Source organism: Notamacropus eugenii, chromosome X (assembly GCF_028372415.1).
Source record: "Notamacropus eugenii isolate mMacEug1 chromosome X, mMacEug1.pri_v2, whole genome shotgun sequence".
In the NCBI taxonomy this organism is placed as follows: domain Eukaryota; kingdom Metazoa; phylum Chordata; class Mammalia; order Diprotodontia; family Macropodidae; genus Notamacropus; species Notamacropus eugenii.
Genome location: NC_092879.1, coordinates 56,924,138 through 56,951,005, shown reverse-complemented (window position 1 = coordinate 56,951,005; position 26,868 = coordinate 56,924,138). Strand labels below are relative to the sequence as shown.

At 39.2% G+C, this 26,868-nt stretch overlaps 1 protein-coding gene across 4 annotated transcripts in view; it reads left to right on the top strand.

Moving 5' to 3' along the window:
• Window positions 1–26,868, top strand: part of MOSPD1 (motile sperm domain containing 1) — a 35,889-nt gene that overhangs the window by 4,704 nt on the left and 4,317 nt on the right. Inside the window, exons 2-6 of one of the 4 annotated variants that reach the window (XM_072627385.1) lie at window positions 11,615–11,872; window positions 12,051–12,126; window positions 14,702–14,922; window positions 16,828–16,941; window positions 21,227–21,388. In XM_072627385.1, the coding sequence (XP_072483486.1) occupies window positions 11,719–11,872; window positions 12,051–12,126; window positions 14,702–14,922; window positions 16,828–16,941; window positions 21,227–21,388 (727 nt within the window). In that variant the 5' untranslated portion in view covers window positions 11,615–11,718. The remainder of the gene's footprint in view (window positions 1–11,614; window positions 11,873–12,050; window positions 12,127–14,701; window positions 14,923–16,827; window positions 16,942–21,226; window positions 21,389–26,868) is intronic. The other 3 variants (XM_072627386.1, XM_072627387.1, XM_072627388.1) reach the window with 3 other exon arrangements.

Genomic DNA, 26,868 nt, shown 5'->3' with positions numbered 1-26,868 from the left:
TATCCACTGCACCACCTAGCTGCCCAATTCCTACAATAATAGAAACTCAAAGAGGTATGGGGACTTGCATTTTGGAAAAAGGACAAAGGGGATTTTTCACAATAATATGGCAGAAGTGGAGGAACTTATTGCCTTTAACTGTTCAATAATGAAACTACTAGACATAAATAGCAAATATTGTTGGAAGAGATACTTTCTGCTTCTAGATAAGGGCAAGATGGCCTTGAAGGTGATTAAACTATTCATGATAATCAGGGTGAACAGCTAGGGATGGAAACAGATGGTAATTTGTATACTCTGGCTATGGAAATGCCTGAGTAATTAATATTAGTTTTCAAAGTTTTTAGACTGGACAACCTCAGTTAAAAAAAAAACAACAAGAAAACAAATATCAAAGACTCTTCCCTTCAAAAAATGATAATGTCACTTCTCCCTGGATTAAATAACCATTATTGTATGAGTGTGTGTGTGTGTGTGTGTGTGTGTGTGTGTGTGTTTTGAGACTGGGGTCTCCCCAACTTGCCAAGGCTGGAAGAACAGTAGCCACTAGTATCCCAATACTCATCAGCATAGATACTTTAACCTGCTGTTTTTCTAACCTGGGCTACATTGCCTCCTCCTTAGGCAACTTGGAGGCCCTCTTTTTCTCTGGAAGTCTACCATATTGGTGCCAGACACTTAATAAGCTTTAGTGCAACTGCAGCTCAAAACTTGAGCTCAAGGGATCCAATACAGCCTAAGCCTCTCCCAGTAGCAGGAATTACAGGCATGAGCCACCATGCTTGGCAGTTTTTGTTTTTTAATCAGCTCATGGTCCAAATGACCAATGAAAGAATGCAGTCATCTTCCTGTATATTCACATAGTCTGTCCTTTCTATTTTCAATTCAACATGAATAGAACAGCATGTTAGAATACAAACATCTAAGTTCAGGTCTACTGCTCATCTCTGTATAAGAGGAAAAAGGAAGTGCTCTTATGCCATTGTTTGTCAGAGGGAGGGAAAGACAGCAATTTGCAAAATTATTACCAGATGGTTTACACATTTAAGATTTCTTTTCAAATTTCATTCAGGGAAAAAAGGCCAAGGCAACTGCTTCAGTGCCAAGCATCTATCTCCTAGGAAGGTTGAAGGTATTTTGGAACTTCAAATGAGATTTGAGTCAATCTTAGTACTCACAGCCTTTAGGTAAATAGAAGGATCCAAAAGAGGGAGGCAAGACTACCCTTTGCCACTCTTTTATCTCCCCTTACCTTAACCAATAACAAGCATCCACATGCTTGTTTCTCTGCTTTTTTTTTTTAATGTAAAACCAATGATTCCAACAAACATCAGAGAAACATTTCATAGTGGATAAGCTAGTTGTGAAACTTCTCAGTGAATCAACATTTATTGAATGCCTACTCTGTGCCTTTAGCTGTACTAGGTGCTATTGAAGGTACAACAGAATTATGACAAGTTTCCTGCCCTGGAGGATCTTACAAATGAATTCAACAAATGTTTATTATAAAGTTCTTACCAGGTGAAGAACACTGTACTAGGAAGGGTAGGTGAGATACGGATTTATATAATACATAGTTCCTATTCTAATGGAGTTTATAGTGGAGAAAAAGGAGAAGTCAAAAAGTATTGATTAAATACCTATTAGGTGCCAATTATAGTGCTAAACCTGGGAGATACAAAGAAAGTAAAAAAAAATAGTTGTTCTTAAGTAGTTTACTATCTAATGGAGGAGACGACATGCAAAACTAAGTACAGACAAGATATATACCGAGTAAATTGAAAATAATCTCAGGAAAGGCACTAACATTAAAGACCCAAACACAAATGACTATAAGAGAAAATTGAATTGAGAAGACAAAATCAATATACATGAAACAATGAGAGGGCAGTTAAGTGCTCACCTGTAGGATCCAGCCAAGAAAGTATTTAGGAAGGAGAGATTAGTGTGGGCTGGAGCTATTAAGAGAAGGCTTCTCCATAGAGGTAGGTCTTAAGCTGGGTCTTAAAAGAGTAGGTAGGATTTGGGCAGACCAACTTATGTTTGTTTGTTTTTAACATAATCTCTATTACAGCTTGCTTTTCCTTTTAAGTATAAAACAAATTCAATATGTATCTTTCAAACATTCCCTGCTTATCTGTTTCTTTGTTCTTTTCTGTGCATTTTTTCTTTTTCAACTCTGAACTTAATTATAAAAAACCCTAAACATTTCCTTGTACACAGCAGGACACAAAAAGAAGATTCAAAACTCTGAATCTTCATTTTATATTTCTTGCTTTAAAAAAAATTTAGGTGATAAATTTCATACGTTACTTTCAAAATTGTTCTGCTTGTTGGAGTTTCCTTCTGAACTTCCTTTGTTTTCTCTGTACGTTTTAAGACATGTTTTTCTTTTTTTCTCAAAAAAGAAACAAAAAAGAAATTCAGATATTTCTTCTTTGGTATCACCTTTGCCAACCCCTTCCCTAATTAAAATAGGAAAAAAAACCCCTCATAATAAAGAAGCATAGTCAAACAAAACAAATCCACTCAGTGGCCCTGTCCAGAAATATTTGTCTTTTTCTATACTTTGAATCCATCCCTTCTGTGTCAGGAGATGGGTAACATGTTTCATCAGAGAGTCTCTGGTTGTTTGTTACTTTCAAAGTCTTTCAAAGTAATTTTTCTTTATAGTACTGTTGTCATTGTATACATTGTTCTCCTGGTTCTGATCTTTTCACTGCATCAGTACCTACTTTCCAGATTCCTTTCTTATAGTACAAGAGGAAAGAAGGAAATTAGTGTTAAGTGATAAGTGCTTTGCAAATATGAATCTTATTTAATCCTCAGAATAGCCTTGGGAGGTAGGCACTATTATGATCCTATTTTACAGTTGAGGAAACTGAAGCAGACAGGTTAAATGGCTTGCCCAGGGTTACACAGCTAGTAAGTTTCTGAGACTGGATTTGATCTCAGATCTTCCTTTCTCCAGGCTCAGCACTCTATCCAATGTGTTCCTGTTTTCACCCTAGCTCTCTAAAAATTAGAATTTTCCTTTTTTTTTTTTTTTTTTTTTTTTGCCATCTTTGCCCATCTGATGAGCATGAGGTAGAACTTCAGAACTGATTGTAAATGTTCATTTCTTTATTAGTGATTTGGAGCATTTTTTCATATGGTTGCTGTTAACTTGGATTTCTTCCTTTGATAACCTTCCATTCATATCCTTTGACCATTTTTCTATTGGGAAATAGCCCTTGTTCTTATAAATTTGAATCAATTCCCTATATGGATATGAGGCCTTTAGTCAGAGAAACTTGTTATAAATGTTTTTCCCTGTTTCCTTCCAAATTCTAACTACATTGGTTTTGTGTGTGCAAAAATTTTTTAATTTTATGTAATTAAGATGGTTTTATCTTCTGTGATCCTCTGTATCCCTTTAAACTCTTAATGTTACTGAGGGGCAGCTGTTGGCAGCCACAGTTGCTCTTTCAAAGCAGGAAAATAACAATATGCATTATGAAAGGAAAACAAATTGATTTTCTCTTAAAATTAGTCAGCATAAGGAAGAATTTGCTAAGGAGCAAAATAAATGAGTGAATATGGTATTTTTATACGAATTGAATTTTTGGATGAATATTGTGATGGCATTTTGAGAAATTGTCACTATAGGAAATGGGTGAGAATTTCCAGAGGTGAGGCCACTCATCTGGGCCAATCACAGGGAGCCTTTGACTTCTGAGCAAAGCAACAGGCCATCATTACTGTATTCAGGAAGTCTGAGGATTGTTTATACATTAGACTGGCTTAAGAAGACTGCCCAGATGGCATTTTTTTCAAGCTTAGGTAACTATAATCTCTTGGAAAGACTACTGTAGTGCTTCATCATCAGATAGAAGGGAGTCTGGGCCTCAAAGGCTGTGTATTCCAGTAGAACAAAAGCTCGGGCAGAGCCTCCCAAGCTGAAAAGGCTTCCAGGACATATCTTGTCAGAGGACCAGTCCAAGTATTGTGAGGCCCATCACCAAAAACTTGGCCATTGAGTGATGGGTTAATTTTTTCTGGCCAGAGCAACTCAGAAAGACTGTTTACTGACACACAGAAGGAGTGCAATTTGTATCCATGGAAGAAAGTGCCCATATGGATGAAAGCAAGACACAGCTTTCAATTGCATTGGCTATGGGCAAACCCAATTGGCCTTGGTACATTCCCACCTACCCTTTCAGAGCCTCTCAAACCCCAGCTTCTACTGGCAGACTTTCCTGGTCTCCATCTCCCTTCTCTCCCAGAACCTTCCCTTTTAGATTACCTTCATATCCTATGTATGGATCTTATATGTACCTCAGTATTTACATATTATCTCCTCCATTAGGATGTTTCTTGAGAGCTGGGACTATGGGGTTTTGATTTTTGTTTGTATATTCTTTGACCTTTCTTTGTATCCCCAGCACTAGCATGGTATCTGGCACATAATAGACACTTAATAGATGCTTGTTGATTTGACTAGCCCTCTCGTCATTTATGTGACCTCTAACCTATAACCACCCAAGTAACTAGTGCCCTAATGTTGCCCTCTGGTTACCTCATAGTTCCCACTGTGAGGCCTCATCCAAATTTGCTCTCCCTGGCATGTGTCCAGTACTCTGAATTTTTGCCTTCTCCACCTAGGAAAACTCACCTCAGGGCATGAGCCTCAGCTTCCTGCCCCATTGATGGGAGGCAGTGGGGCATAATCCAGAGACCTGGATTCTACCTCCAAGTTAACCATTAATTTGACTGTGTAATCGTGGACAAGTGACTAGTTCTCTGAGCCTCAAGTTTTTCATCTGTAAAAATGAGGGGCTTGGATTGCATGATTTCTAAAGTCCCTTCCAGCTTTAACATTCAGAGACTCAGTGATCATTGGGAAGCAATCTCCTAAACTAATTCCTAGGAAAGTATTAATATTTGCCAACTATAACTTGTTAGCTCTCCTGAGGGATCTTACACATTCACGTTTTGCAATATTGACTAGGGAAAAGGAAAGACTGAAAAACGCCTATCTCCAGAATTCCATCAATTCAGGACAATTGCCATGCTACATTTCTCTTTGTTGGCCTGGCTGTTCATATATATGGTGACCTGATGCCAGCTCCTTACCAGTTTTCACTGGGATCACTTTAGGAGGGAACTTTCATTCCCTGCCAAAAGAAATGACAAATGAAGGCAGGCGCATGAAGTGGAGCACTGATAAGCTGAAAAAATGCTTTAATGTTTTTTTCAATGACTTCCAGAAAATTAACAGTGTAGGTTATGATGCATGGGATAATCTGGGGTAGAAATGAATTGTTAGAGACCTGGCTTTAGCTACAACTAGAAGGTAGAATAAGAGAATATTGGAAATGAAGCTCCAGGAGGCTTGGACTTCCACACCTCCCTGAAGTTTGTTCCCTTGAGGCAGTGTAGATGTTCCCTGTCGAAGTCAGTCAGTGGCTGTTGTGTGAAGAGTTTCTTTTTGAAGGAGCGTCCATGGTAGAGTGTAAAGTGTCCCAACGTGGAAATTGGGACCCTTGTCTTCTTGGCTTAGCTCTGCTACCAAGGAGCTTTGTGCAAGTTACTTCTCTTTTGAGGCCTCTACTCTGGAAAACATAAGGTTTGGTCTAGGTCTCTAAAGTCCCTCCGAGTTTAACATTCTGGGATTCTAATTCAATTGTTTCTATTTAAGAAAGAGACAAAGATTTTTAGTATTTTACTTCCTCGGTGCCTGTATGTTGGTAAATGCATTTCATACCATCCATCATTTTTCCTAGGCTTAAGAAAAATATGTCTTTTAAAGTTCATTTTCTTTGGAATCCCACATAGTCTTCAAAGGTAGCACTTTTATCAAAGGAGGCACAATGGATTGGGACAATGATGGCAAATTTGGGTGTTCTGGCTCTAACAAAGCTTGCTGTACAGAGTAATTAAAGGACTTGTTGCCCTTGAAACAAAAAGGATTTACTAGAATTCTGAGAATACCTAATCCAACATGGAATGTATGGGTTATAGTGTTTTGGTTTTTAAAAGAAGAAAAAGGTAAAGCTGTACAGTATATTTAGGCTGACAAGGTTATAACTTTTATGTGATGTACACATATAACTTGTATGGTTTATGTCCATGGAGTAAAAAATAATGGTAATATTGTATTTACATATTTATTTAACTCACAGGTCAGGACTACATATGTTCAGAATAATCAATTTTTTTTTATTTTTTTTTAAATTTTTTATTTTTATTTTTATTTTTTTAATGTTTAACAATCACTGCCATACAATTGCGATTTTATCCCTCCCCACCCACCCCCCACTACCTCCCTCCCTCCCCACGACTGCATACAATTCTGTATAGATTCTACATATACTTTCCTATTGAGTATATTTTCACTATAGTCATGCTATGTAGTCAGACTAAGATAAATGAAAGAATCCGTATAACAAATCAGAACATGATACACAAACAGATACACATACACAAACATGATCTGCTACATTATGTGAGTGACTTCCATATTTCTCTCTCTGAGTGTGGAAGGCATTTTGCCTTGAGGTCCACCATTGGGATTTTTTTTTTTTTTCAGAAGTTCTTGTGTTATTACAAAAATCTAAGTCTACCAGAAAAAACTCTCACACACTGTGGTTGTTGCTGTGCATAAAGTTCTCCTGGTTCTGCTCCTTTCACTCAGCATCAGGTCATATAAGTCCTTCCAGGCCTCTCTGAAGTCTTCTTGTTCATCATTTCTTATGGCACAATAGTACTCCATTACATTCATATACCATAATTTATTCAGCCATTCCCCAATTGATGGACATCCCCCTGACTTCCAGTTTTTGGCAACTACATAGAGTGCTGCTATAAATATTTTTGTACATGTGGGACCCTTTCCCATTTTTATGATCTCTTGGGGATATAGTCCTAGTAGCGATATTGCTGGGTCAAAGGGTATGCACATTTTTGTAGCCCTTTGGGCATAGTTCCAAATTGCTCTCCAGAATGGTTGGATGCGCTCACAGCTCCACCAACAATGAATTAGTGTTCCAACTCTCCCACATCCTCTCCAGCATTTATCATTTTCTTGTTCTGTCATGTTTGCCAATCTTATAGGTGTGATGTGGTACCTCAGAGTTGTTTTGATTTGCATCTCTCTAACCAATAGTGATTTAGAGCATTTTTTCATATGATTATAGATAGCTTTAATTTCTTCCTCTGAAAATTGCCTGTTCATATCCTTTGACCATTTATCAATTGGGGAATGACTTGTATGATTATACATTTGGGTCAGTTCTCTATATATTCTAGAAATGAGGCCTTTATCCCCGAGCTTAGCTGTAAAAATTTTTTCCCAATTTACTACATCCCTCCGGATTTTGGTTGCATTGGGTTTGGTTGTGCAAAAACTTCTCAGTTTAATGTAATCAAAGTTATCCATTTTGCATTTCATAATGCATTCTATCTCTCCTTTAGTAAAGAATTCTTCCCTTCTCCATAGATCTGATAAATACACTATTCCTTGCTTCTCCAGTTTATTCATGGTATCAATCTTTATACCTAAATCATGTACCCATTTGGACTTTATTCTTGTGTACGGTGTCAGGTATGGGTCTATGCCTAATTTCCGCCACACTGTTATCCAGTTTTCCCAGCAATTTTTATCAAACAATGAGTTCTTATCCCAGAAGCTGGGGTCCTTGGGTTTATCAAACAGAAGGTTGCTATATTCCTTGCCTACTGCATCTTGAGTGCCAAGTCTATTCCACTTGTCTACCTCTCTGTTTCTTAGCCAATACCAAGTGGTTTTGATAATTGCTGCTTTATAGTACAGTTTAAGGTCTGGTAGCGCTAGGCCACCTTCCCAGGCATTTCTTTTCATTAGTCCCTTTGATATTCTGGACCTTTTGTTTTTCCAAATGAATTTTGATATTATTTTATCCAGCTCTAGAAAGTAATTGTCTGATAGTTTAATTGGTATGGCACTAAATAAGTATATTAATTTGGGTAGAATTGTCATTTTTATTATATTAGCACGGCCTACCCATGAGCAACTAATGTTTTTCCACTTACTTAAATCTGACTTTATTTGTGCAAAAAGTGTCTTGTAATTGTGTTCATATAGTCCCTGGGTTTGTTTTGGCAGGTAGACTCCTAAGTATTTTATACTGTCTACCCTAACTTTAAATGGGATTTCTCTTTCTATCTCTTGCTGTTGAACTTTGTTGCTAATATATAGGAATGCAGAGGATTTGTGTGGGTTTATTTTGTACCCTGCAACTTTGCCAAAGTTGTTTATTAATTCAAGTAATTTTTTACTTGAATCTCTGGGATTCTCTAGGTAAATCATCATATCATCTGCAAAGAGTGATAACTTAGTTTCTTCTTTGGCTATTCTAATTCCTTGAATATCTTTATCTTGTCTAATTGCTACAGCTAACATTTCTAGTACCATATTGAATAATAGTGGTGATAATGGACAACCTTGTTTCACCCCTGATCTTATTGGGAATGCATCTAGCTTATCCCCATTGCATATAATGCTTGCTGAAGGTTTTAGATAGATACTGCTTATTATTTTATGGAAAGTTCCCTTTATTCCTACGTTCTCCAATGTTTTTAGTAGGAATGGATGTTGTATTTTGTCAAAAGCTTTTTCTGCATCTATTGAGATAATCATGTGGTTTTTGTTAGCTTTGTTGTTGATGTGATCGATAATGCTAATAGTTTTCCTAATATTGAACCAGCCCTGTAGTCCTGGTATGAATCCTACCTGATCATAATGTATTAATCTCGTGATAAGATGCTGTATTCGTTTTGCTATCAATTTATTTTTGTAAGGCAGTGTGGTATGAGTGGAGAGGATGGTGGATGAGACATGAGCAGACCTGAATTTTAGTCTGAGCTCTGGCATTAGGTAGTGGGGTGACCTTGATCAGGCAACTTCACTTTTCTCAGTCTCAGTTTTCTCATTGGTAAAATAGGAGTAGTAGTAGCATCTACCTCATGTGGTTGTGGGGATCAAAAGAGAACTCAAATATAGCTCTGGATCTATGTGTGATGCTGTATAAAATGATTCACAAATCTTAAATCCTTTATATAAGTGGGGATTGTTTTTCTCTGTTTTCTCAAGCAAGATAGTTGGACTAGATGTTCTCTCCGGCTCCTTTGAGCTCTAAACAGTTCTGATTCTAAGATTAATGGGCTGTGTAGGTGAATAAAAAGTGGAAAGTCAGAATGTTTAACTGCTGGGAAAGTGCTTAGTAGCCTTAGGTGCTAGTGCATATGTTGAAAGATGAGGAGAAATGGTTCAATGTTTTTTTAATGAGCACAAGGAAAATAGAATCTAGGGCCCCATTTGGTCAAATTTGGAAAGTCTGGATGATAGTGCCAATGATTAAGAATCCCCATCTGGTAAAAACTTTACCATTTGCTGTGGCCATTTTTTTCTGTGAGTGAATCTCAGATTCAAGCTAATAAATGACTTCCAGAACAATTTTAAGGTTCAGTCCCTATAACTGAAAATTAGAGGTGTTCTGGAATTCTACAGTTTAATTTGTTATCTTTCAGGGTCCTTAAAATTATTTGTATAAAAGGTGATGCATGTATGGCTTTTGATTTTTATTAAAAATATTACATTTAGAGGTGCTGTTGATTTTTTTTTAACTGAGCCTAGGAAACACAATAACACATTATCTAGTGAACAGATTTATGATCGCTTTGGCTATCTGAACATACCTGGAAAACTAGAATCAATCAAAAGAAGGACCTCTGAACTTTGAGGGAAATGGTTACCACAAAACCCACATACTCTACTCAGTCCAGATGTAGATTCACCTTTGAGCCAAATTCTTTCTTGTTTACTTCAAATGTAGGTAGAATGGGGTAGAAATGAATTATTAAAAAACCTAGCTTTAGCTAGGACTGGAAGGTAGAGTAAGAGAGTTTATTGGAAGTGAAGCCCCCATTCCATTTCTTTCTAGGGTACCGAGGTTTGTTTTATATCATTATGTGTCTCTTAATATCATTTAGAAATGAAAATCCAATTATCTCACTCCCCTGCTTATGCCTGTTCAGTGGCTCCCAACTCTCTCTAAGATAAAGCTTGGCATTTAAAGCCCTTCATGGTCTGGCTATCTAGCCTACCTCTTCAAGCTTATTGCCCATACTCCCCTTCATGAACTGTGTTTCAGTCAAAGAGGCCTACTTGCCATTTCTGCTCTTCCTAACTCTTGGCAAAGGTACCATCATGCTCCCATCAACCCCTCCCCCCTTTACCTTCATAGCCAATCAATGGTCAAATTCTGTGGTTTCCACCTTCATAACATCTCTTGTGTGTGCCTCCTTTGCTCCTTTGACACTGACCCACCCCTAAATGACTGGTCTCTTTGATGTTGTTCCCACAAGACACTCCATCTCCCATTTTCACTGACTGACCCTTATTCCAGGAACTTTCTCCCCCTCATCTCTGCCTCCTGGCTTCTCTAACTTCCTTCAAGTCTCCTCTAAAGCCCTAGATTCTGCCAGAAACCTTCCCTGTCCTCCTTAATCTTCCCTCTGAGATTCCCCCTCACTTATCATGTATATGTCTGGTTTGTACAGAGTTGTTTACATGTCTCTTCACTCAGACCATGAGCCCCTTAGAGCAGGGACTATATTTGTCTTTCTTTGTATCCCCAGTACTTAGCACAGTGCCTGCCACATAGTAGGTGCATAATAAATGCTTGGTGACTGTTTCCTGAATTTGGTATCACATCTCCCATTTCTGTGTTTTTACAGAAGCTGTCCTCCATGCCTAGAATGTCCTCCCTCCTCACCTTAGATTCTTAGAACTGGTTTCCTTAAAGGCTAAGCTCATGTGCTACTTCCTATGGGAAACCTTTCCTCCTTCCTCCAATCGTTAGTGCTCAAGTAATCTTGTGTATACCTATTTGTTTACATTCTGTATCCCTCCCACAGAATGTAAGCTGCTTGAGGGCAGGTTTATCTTTGTGTCCCCATTCCCAGCATAGAGCTTAATAAATACTTGATGAATTGGACTGGAAAAACTCATAAGTAAATTTTAATTATTGTTGAATTTATTGTTTTGTGTCCAGTAAGTATGGAATTTATCTTATTTTTTAAAAATGTAAAAGTTAATTTCAGATGCTGATTTAGAGTCATTATTTAAAGGTACTTGGAGGGCTTTGGGGAGAGCTCAGGTGGGTCCCCTGCCTTTACTCTGCTATCTTGGCTCCGCCTCCTAATGCAAATGCTGATCTAAAAGTTGAAATTTTGCTTTGCTTGAAGCATAGTATTGAAAAGTGCCATTAATTGAGATTGAGGGCTCTCTTTATTGCTTCATGGGCCAAATGTAATTTTTCATAGTGCTCTAATTTTTATAGTGTTCATAGTGTGTGAAAGGAGGATTTATAAATGGTAGTTTGATACTTAGATTGAACCTGTTTTAGCAAGCCAATAACAAGAGTTAAAGGTCATGTTTCATTAATTGATTTTTAAAGTATTTTCGATGAATTAAGAGCTAGTATGAAACTAAATGCCAGCTAGCTCTTGCTTCTTGTAATATAAGCTTCTGAAATGAGTTATCATTCAGTTTTTCTTTTTCTCTTTGTACCCCACCCCTCTTGTCCCCTAGGATTGCAAAAATGCTTTGGAGTTTTTAACTGAATCAAAGAGAGAAATCCAGACTAGATCAGAAACTGTAAGAAGAAAAGTAGTGACCGGAGAGATTCAGTGCCAATGCAGCAACAAAGAAGGCAACCAGAATTAGTGGAAGGAAATCTTCCTGTTTTTGTGTTTCCTACTGAGCTGATATTTTATGCAGATGACCAGTCAACACACAAGCAGGTGTTGACACTGTATAACCCCTATGAATTTGCCCTAAAGTTCAAAGGTGAGTTCCTCTAATTCAGGTGGCTGAAAGGTGATCTTGTTCAGTATAACTCTACTGTATTAGCACTTTATCCTTGGCCAATGTACCTAGCCATGCCTGTATAATCATGCAAATGGATGCCTCCATCTGGGTTTTGGAAAGCTGGTCTTAAATGACTATTTTGACCTTTGTCTTTCAGTTTTATGCACTACTCCCAATAAGTATGTTGTCGTTGATGCTGCCGGGGCAGTGAAGCCTCAATGCTGTGTGGATATGTAAGTTAAAATCATTTATTAGTTAAATGTTTTAAGGTCGATAATAACTTTCTTTAAAGTTTAGTAATGACAGGTTTAAAAAGCTGTATTTTGCATTTGTTACCGGCTCACAATTTTTATTTGACCTTTGCTATGCTTTGAGCTCGACTTAATGTTTAGGTGCACTGAGCTTCACTGTAAGAGGTTCCTGGGCAATTTAAAACAAATTGGTCAAATGCTTGTCCTATTTAAAAGGTGTTGAAGGCCATGTAGATCTTGAGTGTGTATTTTCTTTTTCATCGTTATTATTATTTTATTTGTTTTCAGTGTTCTACAATCACTTTCATATATCTTAGATTTTTTCCCCTCCCTCCCCTTCCTTCCCCCCATCTCCCCACTCCCCACTAAGATGGCACAATTTTATATAGTTTCTACATATACATTCCTATTAAATACATTTTCACCATATTCATGTTTCATAGAAGAATTAAAATGAATGGGAGAAATCATAAAACAAACCAAAACCTATTGCAAAAGAAAATGATCTACTTCATTCTGTGATCAAATTCCATAGTTCTTTCTCAGGATGTGGAAGGCATTTTGCCTCAAGAGTCCACTGGGAATTTTTTTTAAGTCCTTGCATTGCAATGAAGTACTAAGTCTACCAGAAAAATTCCTCACACACTGTGGTTGTTGCTGTGTACAAAGTTCTCCTGATTCTGCTCCTTTCACTCAGCATCAGTTCATATAAGTTTTTCCTGGCCTCTCTGAAGTCTTCTTGTTCATCATTTTTTATAGCACAATAGTATTCTATTACATTCATATACCACAACTTGTTCAGCCATTCTCCAATTGATGGGCATCCCCTTGATTTCCAGTTTTTGGCCACCACAAAGAAAGCTGCTATAAATATTTTTGTACCTGTGGGACCCTTTCCCATTTCTATGATCTCTTTGGGATAGAGTCCCAGAAGCAATGTTGCTGGGTCAAAAGGTTATGCACATTTTTGTAGCCCTTTGGGCATAGTTCCCAATCGCTCTCCAGAATGGTTGGATCAACTCATAGCTCCACCAACAGTGAATTAGTGTTCCAACTCTCCCACATCTTCTCCAACATTTATCATCTTCCCGTTTTGTCATGTTAGCCAATCTGATGGGTGTGATGTGGTATCTCAGAGTTGTTTTGATTTGCATCTCTCTAATCAATAGTGATTTACAGCATTTTTTCACATGACTATAGATAGCTTTAATTTCTTCCTCTGAAAACTGCCTATTCATATCCTTTGACCATTTATCAATTGGGGAATGACTTATATTCTTGTACATTTGACTCAGTTCTCTATATATTTTAGAAATGAGACCTTTTTGATTGTGTATTTTCTATGAAAGCCTTTGGATTGTTTTTAAATTTCTCAATTGCAGCAGGGAGATGCAAGATCCTTTGAAAAAGGGGAAAAAAAACAACCTCCCAACAACCTAGCTTCTCTTCTCTGGTTTGCTCTCTTTAAATTACTCCATCTGCACTAGGGGATTGGCTTTCTTTAGCACAATCTGATTTTCTTAGTGCTGTCCTGAGAACAATGGGAATACAAGCTCATCTGCAATGATTCAGCTAAGAGGCCCAGGAAGTTTACCCAAATAGACAGGAAGCAAGTAAGAGAATGATGCGAGCAAGTGTGTAAGGAGCTTCTTATCTGTAAGAAGCTACAGGAGTCCTTCCAGATCATTTCATTTGGAGTATGAGCTGAATTATTTAATGAATCAATTCATACATGGTTTTGCCCTAGTGGCAAAACCAGTGACCAGATGTGCCTGTGTTGACTGGTCCCATATGTTCACTTAAACCTTCTATGAGAACTACAAACAGGTAGCCAGGTTTTTCTTTCTAAAATATCTTTATTTCTCTAAGAGAGAAAGCTTAAGTAGCATGCTTTGGAATCTTAGAAAACCACTAAGAATGTGCTCTTCATTATCAGGGAGGGATTTTTCTTTGAATTTTCAATATGGGTAATAAAACTGTTGCAAAGGCTAGACTGTTGAAATGTGGTTTCTTGCCAAATGCCCTGGATTCTCTGTGTTCTTTATTAAGAAATAGCAGAATACATAAATATTGCTTTGTAGCAGAACCATGAACACACTAGCTTTTTTTCACAGCACTGTGTTGCCGCCTTCATGTTGAACTACTAACGATGGATTCACTGCTAGATTGCTTATTTCAGCCTACATGTGTTGAACTCATTTTAGAGTTCATTGTGAGCTTTTTGATTTATGAGCAGGAAATAATTGATTACTATTGCTGTTTAAATAGTACATACTGCAGCACCATTATCAGAAAAATGTAATATCTAAAATGTAGGAAGACTTTCTTGTTTATTTGTCTCTTTTGCACTAGATTTTTGTAGGGAGACCCATTACCACATTTCAGATGCGTTATATCCTTTTCCCTTGAACTGAATTTCCCATGTTTTTGGCTTACAGCAAATTTGTTTTGTTGTGATTTGTTAATAACATTACCTATATAGTATTGAAATCTACTTTTCCACTTGTTATGCAAAAATCCCCAAACTTAACAGCATTTATTTTCTGATCTTACACAGCGTAATTCGTCACAGAGATGTTCGGTCCTGCCACTATGATGTAATAGACAAATTCCGTCTCCAAGTTTCTGAGCAAAGCCAGAGAAAGGCTTTAGGACGGAAAGAGATTATTGCTACCCTTCTTCCATCTGCCAAAGAACAACGAAAGGAAGTGGAGGAAAAAAGGATAAAGGAACACTTAACAGAAAGTGTGTTTTTAGAGCAGATGCTCTGTCAAACAGGTCTCTATTCTAAAGAAGCTTAGTGAAGTTTTCTTTGTTTCTCTTTGCAGCAGGGCTTCCTAATCTTGAGTCTATGAATTTCAGAAAAATATTTTGATCACTTTCAGTTAGTTTCCTTTGTAAGCCTATATATTTCATGTTATGCATTTAAAAACATGATTCTAAGAAGGAGTCCATATAGACCTCACCAGACTGCCAAAGAGGGCCTTGGCACAAAAAGGTTCCAAATCCCTGGTTTACAATAACCTTGAGAATAAGAATAACTACATAAAAAATACATGTGTGTGTATGTATGTTTGTATACACATACACATGCACAGGTGGTGGTGGGGCAGCTGGAAACTGAAGTGGATGATGGAGGGCTGGGGTTGGACTTCCCGACAGGGCCAGGATATAAAGAACAGATGTGACATACTATCCTTTACAAGTTCTTTTGAACCTGAAAAGACTAGGCAATATATTTATTATATGCTAATATAGCTTAGCAGTTGTATGCTTTGTTTTGATTACTTTTTCTTCATTCTTTCTTATTTAATATATTTGAAAGGAGAAATATCTTGGCAGCAGGACAAAAAGTCCATATGCTATTTATTGATTGATTGTCATGATTGTCATGGTATTTAGAAAGAATATAGGTCCTAGGTACTTCAAAAGAGCTGGAATTTCATTTCTGTGAGCACTCCTCCCCACCAGTACAGATTGCAGCCCCTCCAGGCCTTAGGTAGAAAGCCTTCCTTAGTTGTTCTGGCCAGAATAGTTCATCACCTATTGGTCCACCTTCTGGTAATGAAATTTGCCATTCCTAACTGACCGGTCCTTGGAAGACAGAAGTACTTTGCCATTGGGCTTGTACTTGAAGCCTTTTCATTTTGGGGTAGGACCTGTCTGACCTTGTGCAGTTTTGGCACAGCCTTAGAGAGCAATGGAAGCCCTCAAGGGACTCTTTCATTTGTGAATTTATATCTCTAACACCTAACCCAATACCTGGCATCTAATAGGTGCTTAATAAATGCTGCTTGAATTTACTTGATGAAACATCAGAATAGGATGAATGGTGAAACAATGGAGATGGAAACATATAATAATGTGCCACACAATTCCCTCTCCTTTCCAAAGGGTTTGATAACAATTCAAATTTAAGATTTTTTTTTAAGGAGAAAATAAGAAAAACGCCAAAGGGCTCAATTTAGTCCCTTTCTCTTTTACTGCATAGAGATTTTATGCAAAAATCATAATGCTAATTTTGCTTGAATAATAGCTGGCTGTTCCTCCCACTCATGCTTTGCCTTAATTATATAAATAATTAAATATTTATATCTTATATAAGGGGATTTGAGAACCGAATTTATTTAGTTGCTACAGCCTAAACTGAATTGATTAGTCTAGAAGAGGTGGGGGGGGGGGGGGGAAGGGGGAGAGAGAGAGAGAGAGAGAGAGAGAGAGAGAACACACACAAGTGCTAAGTAACATTTGGCTTATACAGTAAGAAGGCGGACACCAGGAAGGTACTTTTCTATGTGGTTCATTTGCCCTCTCAAAGCTGTGTTAAGGAGGCTCATGTTGTTTTGGGGGAAAAAAACCTCATTAAAATTGGATTTAATTAAACTAGGCAGATTATAAAAATCCCCTGTGGGCTACTCATTCAATCCCTCTTCATTCCTCATTTCCTTCCAGTTTAGTTCTTCAGAAATGGTATTGTGTACTTTTAACATTGTCACCATCTCCACACTTGGCTCTTTGAATGTTAATCCCCCTCTCCTTTTTAATTCCTTCTCTCCCCACTTCTATTGTCAGAAGGAGAACCTTTTCCCTTTTTTTAATGGCATAAGTATAGTCAGCACCCGTATTTTCATTGTTATACAGCGTATACATGAGTTTTGTTGTTTAATCCCTTTCTTGTTACAGGAATTCATGGGTCCCCATCAATTTGTCCATTTGAGAAAGTTGAAAGGCAACCTTGGAGTCAGGAAGACCTGGGTTCAAGCCCCACTTCTGATGCCCACTGCAGTGTGGCTGTAGGCAAGTCATGTGATCTCTCAGTGCCCCAGGCAATTCTCTGACTAGAATTACTGAGCTGGTGCCCTTCTGGATTGCTGGGGGGAATTTACTCACTGGGAGTTCTAATGAAACCTTGGGTCTGGACTAAAAACCCTCCAAAGCACAGTAGAGTGGAGAGAGCATTGGATTTGAGTCAGAAAACCCAGGTTTGAATTCTGACTCAGATCCCTGTGTGACCTTGAGCACATCTCTCTCACGATCATAGAAGCACAGATTTTAGAACTGGAAGGGACCTTCAAGGTCAATTTATTGGGACCCAGAGAGGGTGGGGTCTGGTGGAAAGAGATTTAGAGACGAGGCCCCAAGCTCAAATACCAAGTCTCTGTGATTTAGGGCAAGTCACTTTTGCCTTCTTGGCCTCAGTTTTCTCCTCTGTAAAATAAAAAGATTGGATTGGATGACCTCTGAGGTACCTTTCAGCTCTCATTCTGTGCTCCTATGACGGTGACTTGCCCAAGGTCCTACTGATGGCAGGGCTAAAAATCTTAGTCTTTTGTAGACATTGCCATACTCCTCAGGTTATTATACAGCCTTTATAGCCAGAAAAAGGGGAAAGATGAATGAGACAGCAACTAGCATAGGGCTTTCTTCTCAGAATGGATGCCCAATAATTGTTGCTCACAAAGGAACCTGACACTCCTTTGAAGCCAAGAGCCCCTGTTGACACTATCTTTGATGTCAGAACAGTTTGTGAAATTGAAATTCTTTGCTTTGTCCATTTTCTAAATCCCATAGACTCTCCTTTTTAAATCCCTCTTGTGGAATGAGTGAAAGGAGGTATTTCTGGTAACTGAGCCTGGCTCGGGGCCCCATCTGGCTGTTGTCTGGGGACCAGCCTGGCTAAATTCAGACAGGCTCCTCACCATGCTGGTGAAAGAAGATGGGGTTTTCCACCACAGTCACTGTGGGCGCCTTGCTCCTCAAGGAGGGAGGAGTTATGATCCCGGCTGGTAGAGGCAGTACCCACACTGATAAAATTGTAGATCTTTGAAGTATCGAATTAAGAGACTGAATTAGCCTGTAATTATTTTGCCCCACCAAGAAAAATAACTGAGTCACTGGACCACGTTTATCTAATTACAAAAGCTTGTGTAATAGTAAAGAATAATATAGTATTTTCGGTAATAAGGTACTTCAACTCCTCCCTGGGATCATTTTTTAAAATTAGGGGACAGGGGAATGGGTGTTAAAATCAGATAGAAAACATGCTGTCAGACCCTTATAAGTATATTTGGATCTAGAATATGACTAAGCAACAAAAAGTATTAACTTGAATAGTTCTTACTGAAACCTTTCATTCTTTCCTTTTTGGCTGCCATTTGTTTGAGATTCTGGGGAGGGGGGGACATTTTTGTGCTTAAGAATTCTGCCTATTTGCAAAAATGGAAAAGGCATAGAGAGATCTGATATTAAGCTTTTGTCTATGATGTTACATTCCCCCCACCCCCTCATCTGACTAGAAGCCATTTGTGCAGATGGGAAGGTTCTCTAGGGGAGATGATGGTTGGGGGCTGTTGGGCTTCCTTTTCTCAGTGCCATAAAGTTGTGGCCATCACCAGCCTGCTGAAGAAAAGAGGTGCCATAGCAAAATGCCTTCAACCCTGTGTGCCAGATCCCTGTGTGCATCTTTGCCAGGTTATCCCATTTTCCCTAGTGATTATGTGGATTTCATGGGATCTTAGGTTTAGAACTAGACGGGATCTTAGAGGTCATCTAATCCAACCCTCTCAATTTATAGAGAAGGAAACTGAGTCTCATGGAGGTGAAGTGATTGACCCTAGGTCCCATTTAGGATCCTAGATCTAGAGCTGGAGGAGACATCAGAAACCATTTAGTTCAGTTCCTATATTTTACACATGAGGAAGCCAGGCACAGAGTGGTCAAGTGACTTGTCCTAAGTCAATCAACAAATATTTTTAAAGTACTTACTACATGTCAGGCATTGTGTTAGGCACTAGGGATACAACAGAAAGAATGAAACCTTCTCCTGGAGCTTGGATTCTAATGTAAATGTCTTCTGACTTCGTTTGTTTCCCTAGCCATTACACCAGAGGTGGGGAACCTGCTGCCTTGAGGCCACATGTGGACTTCTAGATCCTTAAATGCTGCCTTTTGACTGAATCCAAATTTTACAGAATCAATCCTTGAGGCCACAGGTTTCCCACCCCTGCGCTATGCCATACTACTGTTCTTCTAATTCCTTAGAATGGGTAATGAAAGCAAGTGAAATTCTGGCCATCTTATTGTGTCTTTTGAGTAAATAGCTTGTGTTTGGTATCTGGAATTCCATGGTTGGAAGTGTAATTTTCCTGGAGACCTGTTGAGACAAACTATATGAATTTGGTTTCTTGCAAGGCTTTCAAAGAACCCATTTGCGTGAGTTGTTTTAACCCACAGCCTGGAGCTTTTTAATACAATAGCCTAGGTATAATCACTGCCTTGTAGCATAGATTGGAAATCACTAAAGGTTGGAACATGAAGAGTTAATTATTAAGGGAAATGAAGAAAAAAAGAAGAAAATTATTTTTGCAGGCAATATGGGTTAGAGGGCATCAACTGAGAAAGCATTTAGGCTGGAATGCTAAATGAAATTATATTTTAAAACTACCAAAGGTACTTTCCATGTATATAATTTAAGTTTTTTGATGCCCTTTTGGCTTTATATCACATTAATTCTGAATATCCTTCCTTGGAGCCATCCTGAAGATATGTTCTAAAGGAAAATTACCGTGTTTAAAATTATGGTTTTAAAATGTCACCTTTAATAATGGAGGATGAGCTTAAGCAGTATCTGTGCTTTGGTTTGCCTGAAAAGCACTCAAGTACTGTGACTTCAGGTATGTTAAGTGGTGAATTAATAGATTTTGTGGCCCAATATAAACAGCACTGGATCTGGAGTGACTGGACAGTGTTCCCGTTCTTATTCTGCCATTACTTTATGGGTGGCCTTGGACAAGGTTCCCCACCTCCCTGGGCCTCAGTTTTCCCATCTATAAAATGAAGTTGTTAGACTAGGGTTCTGAGGTCCCTTGTGGTTCTAAGCCTTTGATCCTCTGAACAACAAGGATTTTTTGCTTATGTTTACTGAGTCTGTGTCCTGTGAATTTACAAGGAGATTTTTTTCTTTTTTGGAATTGCTTAAATTAAAAAAACCCACCTTATTTAATTCTTTTTTCTCTTGTAGGTTTGGGGACATTGATGTGGTTTTTAGTAATCTTTGTTGAAATGATGACTTAATAATTAAATTTTTTTCTTAAAGGAAATCTATTCTTATTAGGAATGTAAGTCACTAAATGTGCTTCAGTTATTGTCATTGACAGTTGAGTTGAGTCTCTTGTGATAACATTTGTGTTTTATTGCTTCAGCTAAATTGGTAATCACTGAAGTTTAGATTTGTTTTCTCTGATTTGGCTTTGGTGAGGTTGATTTAAAGTGAGCATGATGCCTGCAGGAATGAACAGCCTCATTTTGTAAAAGAAGACAAAGGTCATTTGCTTTAATGAAAGAGACAAGAGTGGAAAATCTTTATAGTGGGGGATGTTACTGTCACATTTTGTAAAATGTATGAGAGTGTATAATGCAGTAGAATAATGTCTGATAATACATTTTAGGAAGATCTTATTTGCCAGTTATAGGTAAAGGGCTAATTTTGTTTTAAATTACAAAGTAGGCTATAATAGAACAAAAAAATCATTAGGATGATTTGGGTTTTAAATTGTTTTCCCCTTAAACAAATTAAACCTTGCCTCTCCCATCATATATGCAGACTTATTTTCTTCCTTTCCACCTGAGGCAGTCATGAAGATAATTTAAAACTTTTCTTTGTGTACTTTCTTGCTTGCCTGCTGCCGTGCTCTGAGTGGGGCAGAACAGCAACAGCTCTGCAGATGGGCATAATGGAGGGATGGATGCCAAAGGGACACCTCCAAGGATAGTGGTAATGGGCTTTTGTGACTAGGAATGAAGGGGAGCTGGAGTCCAATCCTGTGGATGCTGTAAGACCCAGAAAGTAGTGGGAATGAAGAGTGTTTCCTCAGTCTCTTTGAGGGGTGGGGTCCCAGATAAGGAGCCCAGGGTGTCATATGGCATGGGAGGGATGGGGAAGTCTATTAGAAGATAAGGCAGAGATGTTAGTGGGTACATAATTTCAAGGCTGACAAGTATTCTTGAAAGGCTCACAGATGAACTCTGTCTAAATTGTATTGAAAAGATTTAAGCTTCAAGAAATATGTTTGTATTTTTACAGAAAACAGGACCGTCTCTTCAGGACCTAGTTTGTTAACTGTTTTCCTGGGAATAGTGTGCGTTGCAGCTCTGATGCTACCCACCTTGGGAGAAGTGGAATCCCTAGTGCCTCTCTACTTCCATTTAAGCGTGAATCAGAAATTAGTGGCTGCTTATGTTTTAGGTAAGTATATTTTTCTAAGTTACATTTTGGGGTAAACTTATGGAGATAATTTTTATAGTTTGGACTTTATCAATTTTTTTGAAAGCCCTGGATGGAGATTGGATCCAAAGGAACTTCCACATAAAGTGTTTCCTGAGGTTTACTTTCTTTTTGGTTCCTATTCACTTGTTTCTGCATACACTGAATCTTGTTAGGGATAGATTTAGGGTTACCCTAAATCTAGATGTCTGGTGCCATTAGGTTGGTATCCCAATGCATTTGTACAACTCACTCTTCTCCTTTATGATCATTCTCATGGTAGAAGATTTTGTATAAAATATACCTGAAGGCATGCATGTAGTACAGGCCTCTCTTCTTGACCTTGCCTCTACCCTCCTCATCAAATCATGAAAACTGGAGATGAAACTACGTGCCTTCTTGCAATTTCCTATAGATCTGTTAAGCATTTCTGATTTAAAATAGTCTTCTTTTTCCTAGTGTGATTCTTAGCAAGTGAGGCATCTGTCTTGTTTCCTAAAAGTCAGCTAATCTGAAATATCCCAACTTGAGAGAATGCTAAACCAAAATTGGGCTTCCCTTTCCTTCTGTCATGACTGGCACAAGTGTGAGTTTATGCCCTGTGCCATGAAGAGTTGCTTCCCTGCCACTGTGTGGACAGGGCTGCATTGGTAAGGAATGGCTAAAGATTGTGCAGTTAGATGGTATGGGATCCTCTCGATGCCCAATTATGGACAGGTCTGGCAAAGTTAATGTCTCCTGCCTTGAACTTAATATTTGGATGGGGGGGGTAGTTTGGGCAGTGTAGATCACTTGGAGATTAGCGCCTTGCCTTGCTGCAGACACTGTACTACATCTCTCATTTCAACCTCTGATTGCCCGTAGTCTTGGCTTCCACATCACATGGTTAGTGCATTTTGAACATGGAATCAGGTAAAAATCCAAAGTCTTTTTCATTTGAACTATTGTCAAGCCAGCTCTGTATTCTGTACTTAAGCAATTGATTGTTTTTTTTTTAAACTCTAAGTGTAGGACTTTATATTTATACCTACTAAATGGCATCTTGTAAGCTGGTCCACCGTTCCAGCTTGAGATTCCTTTGTCTCTGCATTCTGTAATATATTTTATGTTGTCCCTTCCAGTTTTGTCACCAGCAACTTTGATAAGTATGCATTCTTATCATGCAAGTTTTAGATAAAAATGTTAAACAGGACAAAGTCAAGCCCTCTAGCACCCACTGGGAATTTTCCTCTAGGTTAGGAATTCTGGGGGATCTGGGGACAAATTCCAAGGGGTCTGAGAACTTGGATGGGGAAAAAAATTCCCTCTTTATTTTCATTAACCTCTCACTGAAATTGAGCATTTCCTCCAATTATGAATGAAAGGTCTATAGGCTTCATCAGTCGTGGGCCAGAGAGGTCCCCATGACCAAGAAAAGGTGAAGAGGCCCTTCTTGGGGTTCCCAGTGATTCCTTACTCAATATTCTGGCAGAGTTGTCTTGCTGATAAATTCCCCTAACTCTGCTACCATCCAGCCTCACCCTCCAATGTACAGGTTTGCCTAAGTACTTTACCTGATTCACTAGATAACTCTTTGACCCCCACTTGGTTTCTAGCTGTGTAGGCTTGACTTTTTTGTCTCACAGACTAAGAGAAAGAAGGTTATGCAGTTCCATTTTGGTCTGATTTCGTGTAGAACTTGAGTGCTTTTACCTATGTTTTTTTCATGTATATAACACACCATAAGAATGGAAGATACAAGTTTTTGACATCTGAGAAACTGAGGCTTAGAGACAGTAAGTGGCATTGCCTGATTTCCAGCTCAGAACCCTTTCCACTAAAATACTATTGTCATTAGGCAAATGGCAGATGCCATGAATCCATTCGCAGACTGACTCATCACTAGCTCCTCCTTTTAGGTTCTAATAAAGAGTTTATTGAAATTAAGTTGTGAGTTGGTAAAAGAGTCTTTAAGATCAGCAGCATGCCTAAGTAAGTCAAGGATTTGTGACTTTTGTCAGCTACTCCCTCCATGGATACCCATCACACCCTGCAGTAACTTAGTAGATAGGGTTTGAGAGTTGCTTGTACAGAAAAAGCAACCAGGATGCTGAAGGGATGGGACTCCCTATCATATGAACTGGGCATGTTTAGCCTAGAGAGAAAGTTCAGGGGGATATGATAGCAGGCTTTAAGTATTTGAAAAGCCAGCATACGGAAGAGGGCATTAGCTTTGTTCTGCTTGGCAGAACCAGGCCCAGTGGATAGAGGCCATGGAGATGTAAGCTGTCCAGAAGAGGAATGGGCTACCAACTTCTAGAGGTGGCTTCCCCACTTTGGAGGTCTTTTTCAAAGCAGAAGCCAGATCACCATTTGCTGGGTATGTTATAGAGTGGATTCTGACACTGTGGACTCACCCTCTGATTCCTGCGAGTCTCTGACAGTGTACTCTTCCATCTTGTTCTTCTGTCTCTCTGACCAGCATGTCTATGTCTCCTTTACAAGTTCCTTCTTGTTCTTTCCCCGCCTCAAACATGGGTATCCCCTAAGGTTCTGCTCTTGCCTCATCTCTTCTGTGTCTACACTTTCTGCTTTGGCTATCTCATTCACTTCAATTGACACCTATCTGCAAATAAGTCCCAAACTTATATCTCTACCCCCTGACCCCTGCCCAGTTCCAGTTCCATATTTTCAAACTCTCTCCTGGATATTTCTACCTAGATGTCCAGCTAGCACATTAAATTCAACATATCTAAAATGGAACTCATTGTCTGCCCCTGAGACCTGCCCCTCCCACTAATGAACTTCTCTATGTTGAGGTCACCTCAGCATATATCCCTATATCTGGGATGCCCTTCTCCATCTTTACCTACTGAATGTCTATTCATTTTTAAAGCCCACTTCAAACATTCTTTCTTCCAGGAAACCTCTTTTTCAATTTGCTAATGCAGTTTAGTGTTGTGGTCCAAGCTGACCTTGAAGTCTAGTCCTGCCTCTGACACTCATATGTGCTGTGTGACTGTGGACAAGTCACCTAACCCCGGGTAAATCTATCAGACTAGTGTTATAGTGTAGGGACTGCTCTGTATGGGTAAAGGGAATTTCCATACCCAACTTTCTCAATATTGATGAAATCACAGGCCCCTTCCCCTCCTCCAATGCAGTTACTACACTACAAACTTCTTACAGAGCAAAGACTTTGTGTTCTCTAAATGTTGTATTTCTTCAAGGTCTAGCACAGTGCTCTGTCCATAGTAGGCATTTATTAAATGTTTGTTGATTGGTTAGAAGAAAGAGGAACAGAAAAATTCTAATCCAATCTAAAATTTTCTAATCTCTACTAATAGATCTTTCTTTGGATCTTTTGTTATATGAATAAATGAAAAACTTAAGGTGAACCCAACTACTTTATTGGTTTGAGACTTCAAGACCCTTCCTCTCTAAAAAGTTTTCCCTTAGCCACTAGAGCTGGCAAGAATAGTAGATTCATGTTTAGAAGAGACTCCCAGGCTCGCAACTCCCGATCTGCAGAGAGACTTCAGAAGCCATCGATGGTCCCACTCTCCCCTTTTACAGATGAGGGAAGCAAAGCTCAAGGACTCTAAAGGCCTTGGCCCAGGTCACCCGGGAGGAAGGAGGTGAAGCCAGGCTCTGCTTCCAGAGTTGGAGCTCTTTCCATGACGGTCACTGCTTCACTTCCATTACTGGGTATCCATGGACCTAAGAGTGTGTGCCTAGGCAGTTATGGAATGCTGTCTAAAGATGTTAAGCCATCAAGTCTGTGAGCACAGGCAAAGATCTTTCTGAGACAGCCATTCTGTGAGGGTTACTAGCACCCAAGAGGCTGCTGATAACAGCATAAAGAAGGGCTATGTATGGTGGAATTCTTTAAAGTGAGAGGGCTTTGATTCCATTGTTACTCAGGCTGAGGGCTGTCAGCCCTGTCTGGGTGAGGTAGATTTGAAGGGGAGATGGCTCCTAGTAGCCCTTGAGAAAACAAAAACATCTTTCTCCACTACTTGTGTGGACAAGGCCTGTTGTGGCCTGTTATATCCTCCTGACCTTGCATTTTTGATGTTTCCCTCTCTGCTACTGGCTCCTTCCCCTAAGCCTGCAAAACTGCTCCATTATCCCTAGTCGTCAAAACTAATCAATCAGCAAGCATTTATTAAGCTCTTATTATGTGCCAGGTGCCTCACTAAGCCTGAAGAATACAAAGAAAGGGCAAAACAGTCCCTGGCCTCACATTTTAGTGGGGGAGACAACATGTAAATAAATAGGTACTATATGCAAGAAACATACAGAGTAGATGGAAGGTGACCTTGGAGTGGAGGGGATGAGCAGTTGGATAAAGAGGGGACCAGGAGAAGGTGATGTTTGTATTCTGCCTTCTTTGGTTTAATTTATATTGAGTCTTGAAGGAAGCTGGAGACTCTAAGACTTGCAGGTGAGGAGGGAGGGCATTGCAGGCAGGAGGGACAGTGAGTGCAAAGGTACAAAGATGGGAGATGGAGAGTGGTTTCCAAGGAACAAATAGACCAGTGTAACTAGTTCACAGACCACGTAGGGGGAGTAAAGTGTAAAAAGACTGGAAAGAAAGGACAGGGTCAAGGTGTAAGGAGCTCTAAATGCCAAACAGAGGACTTCTTATTGATAATCCTGGAAGTTAGCAGGAAGACACTGGAAGTTATTGAATAGAAGGTGACATGATCAGATCTGTGCTTCAGGAAAATCACTGAATTAAGTGGATAAAATTTGAGACAGGAAGACCATTTAGTAGGCCTTTGCAATGCAGTGTTCTTTTACTGGGCCCCTTCCTCAAGCCATTGTCCTATCTCTTCTTCATTGATGTCACATTATTAGAAAGTGCTACCTATTTCACCATCAACTTCACTTCCCAAACTCTGGTGCTTTGTCCCCACTGCTTTCCAGGAACAGCTCTCTGGAAGGTCAAGCTGCCAGTGGCCAGCAGTCAGAAGCTCAGTGTTGGAGCACTCAGAGAGGGGAAGTTCAAATCCTGCCTCATACATCCTGGCTGTGGGACTCTGAGCAAGTTTCTCTCCCACCTCAGTTACCTCATCCATAAAGCCTGAATGATAATTACTAGCACCTAGTTCACAGGGCTGTTAGGAGGGGGTGTTTGAGATCATTTGATGTGACCTCATTCATTCTAGCCTCTTTACTTGAAAATGTCTCTGCAGCCCTCCCTTTCTCAGTGTCTCAGAATAGCTCTTTGTCTTTGCCCACCTCTGTTCCTTCTGGATTACAGGATGGACAGCCGCTTTGCTTACTTTTGGGAGACTAAATGTTCCTGTCCTCTTGATCTCTTCCCCTCAGGTCATTCTTCTGGGACACCACCTTTTAATCATTCCCTCTGTACAGCCCACTTTCAATCCAATGTCTCCTCCCCCAAACACATGCTTAGGACATTCCTCTCTTAAACAAACAAATCAAAAACTGTTTTCTTCATCCTACTACCCTGG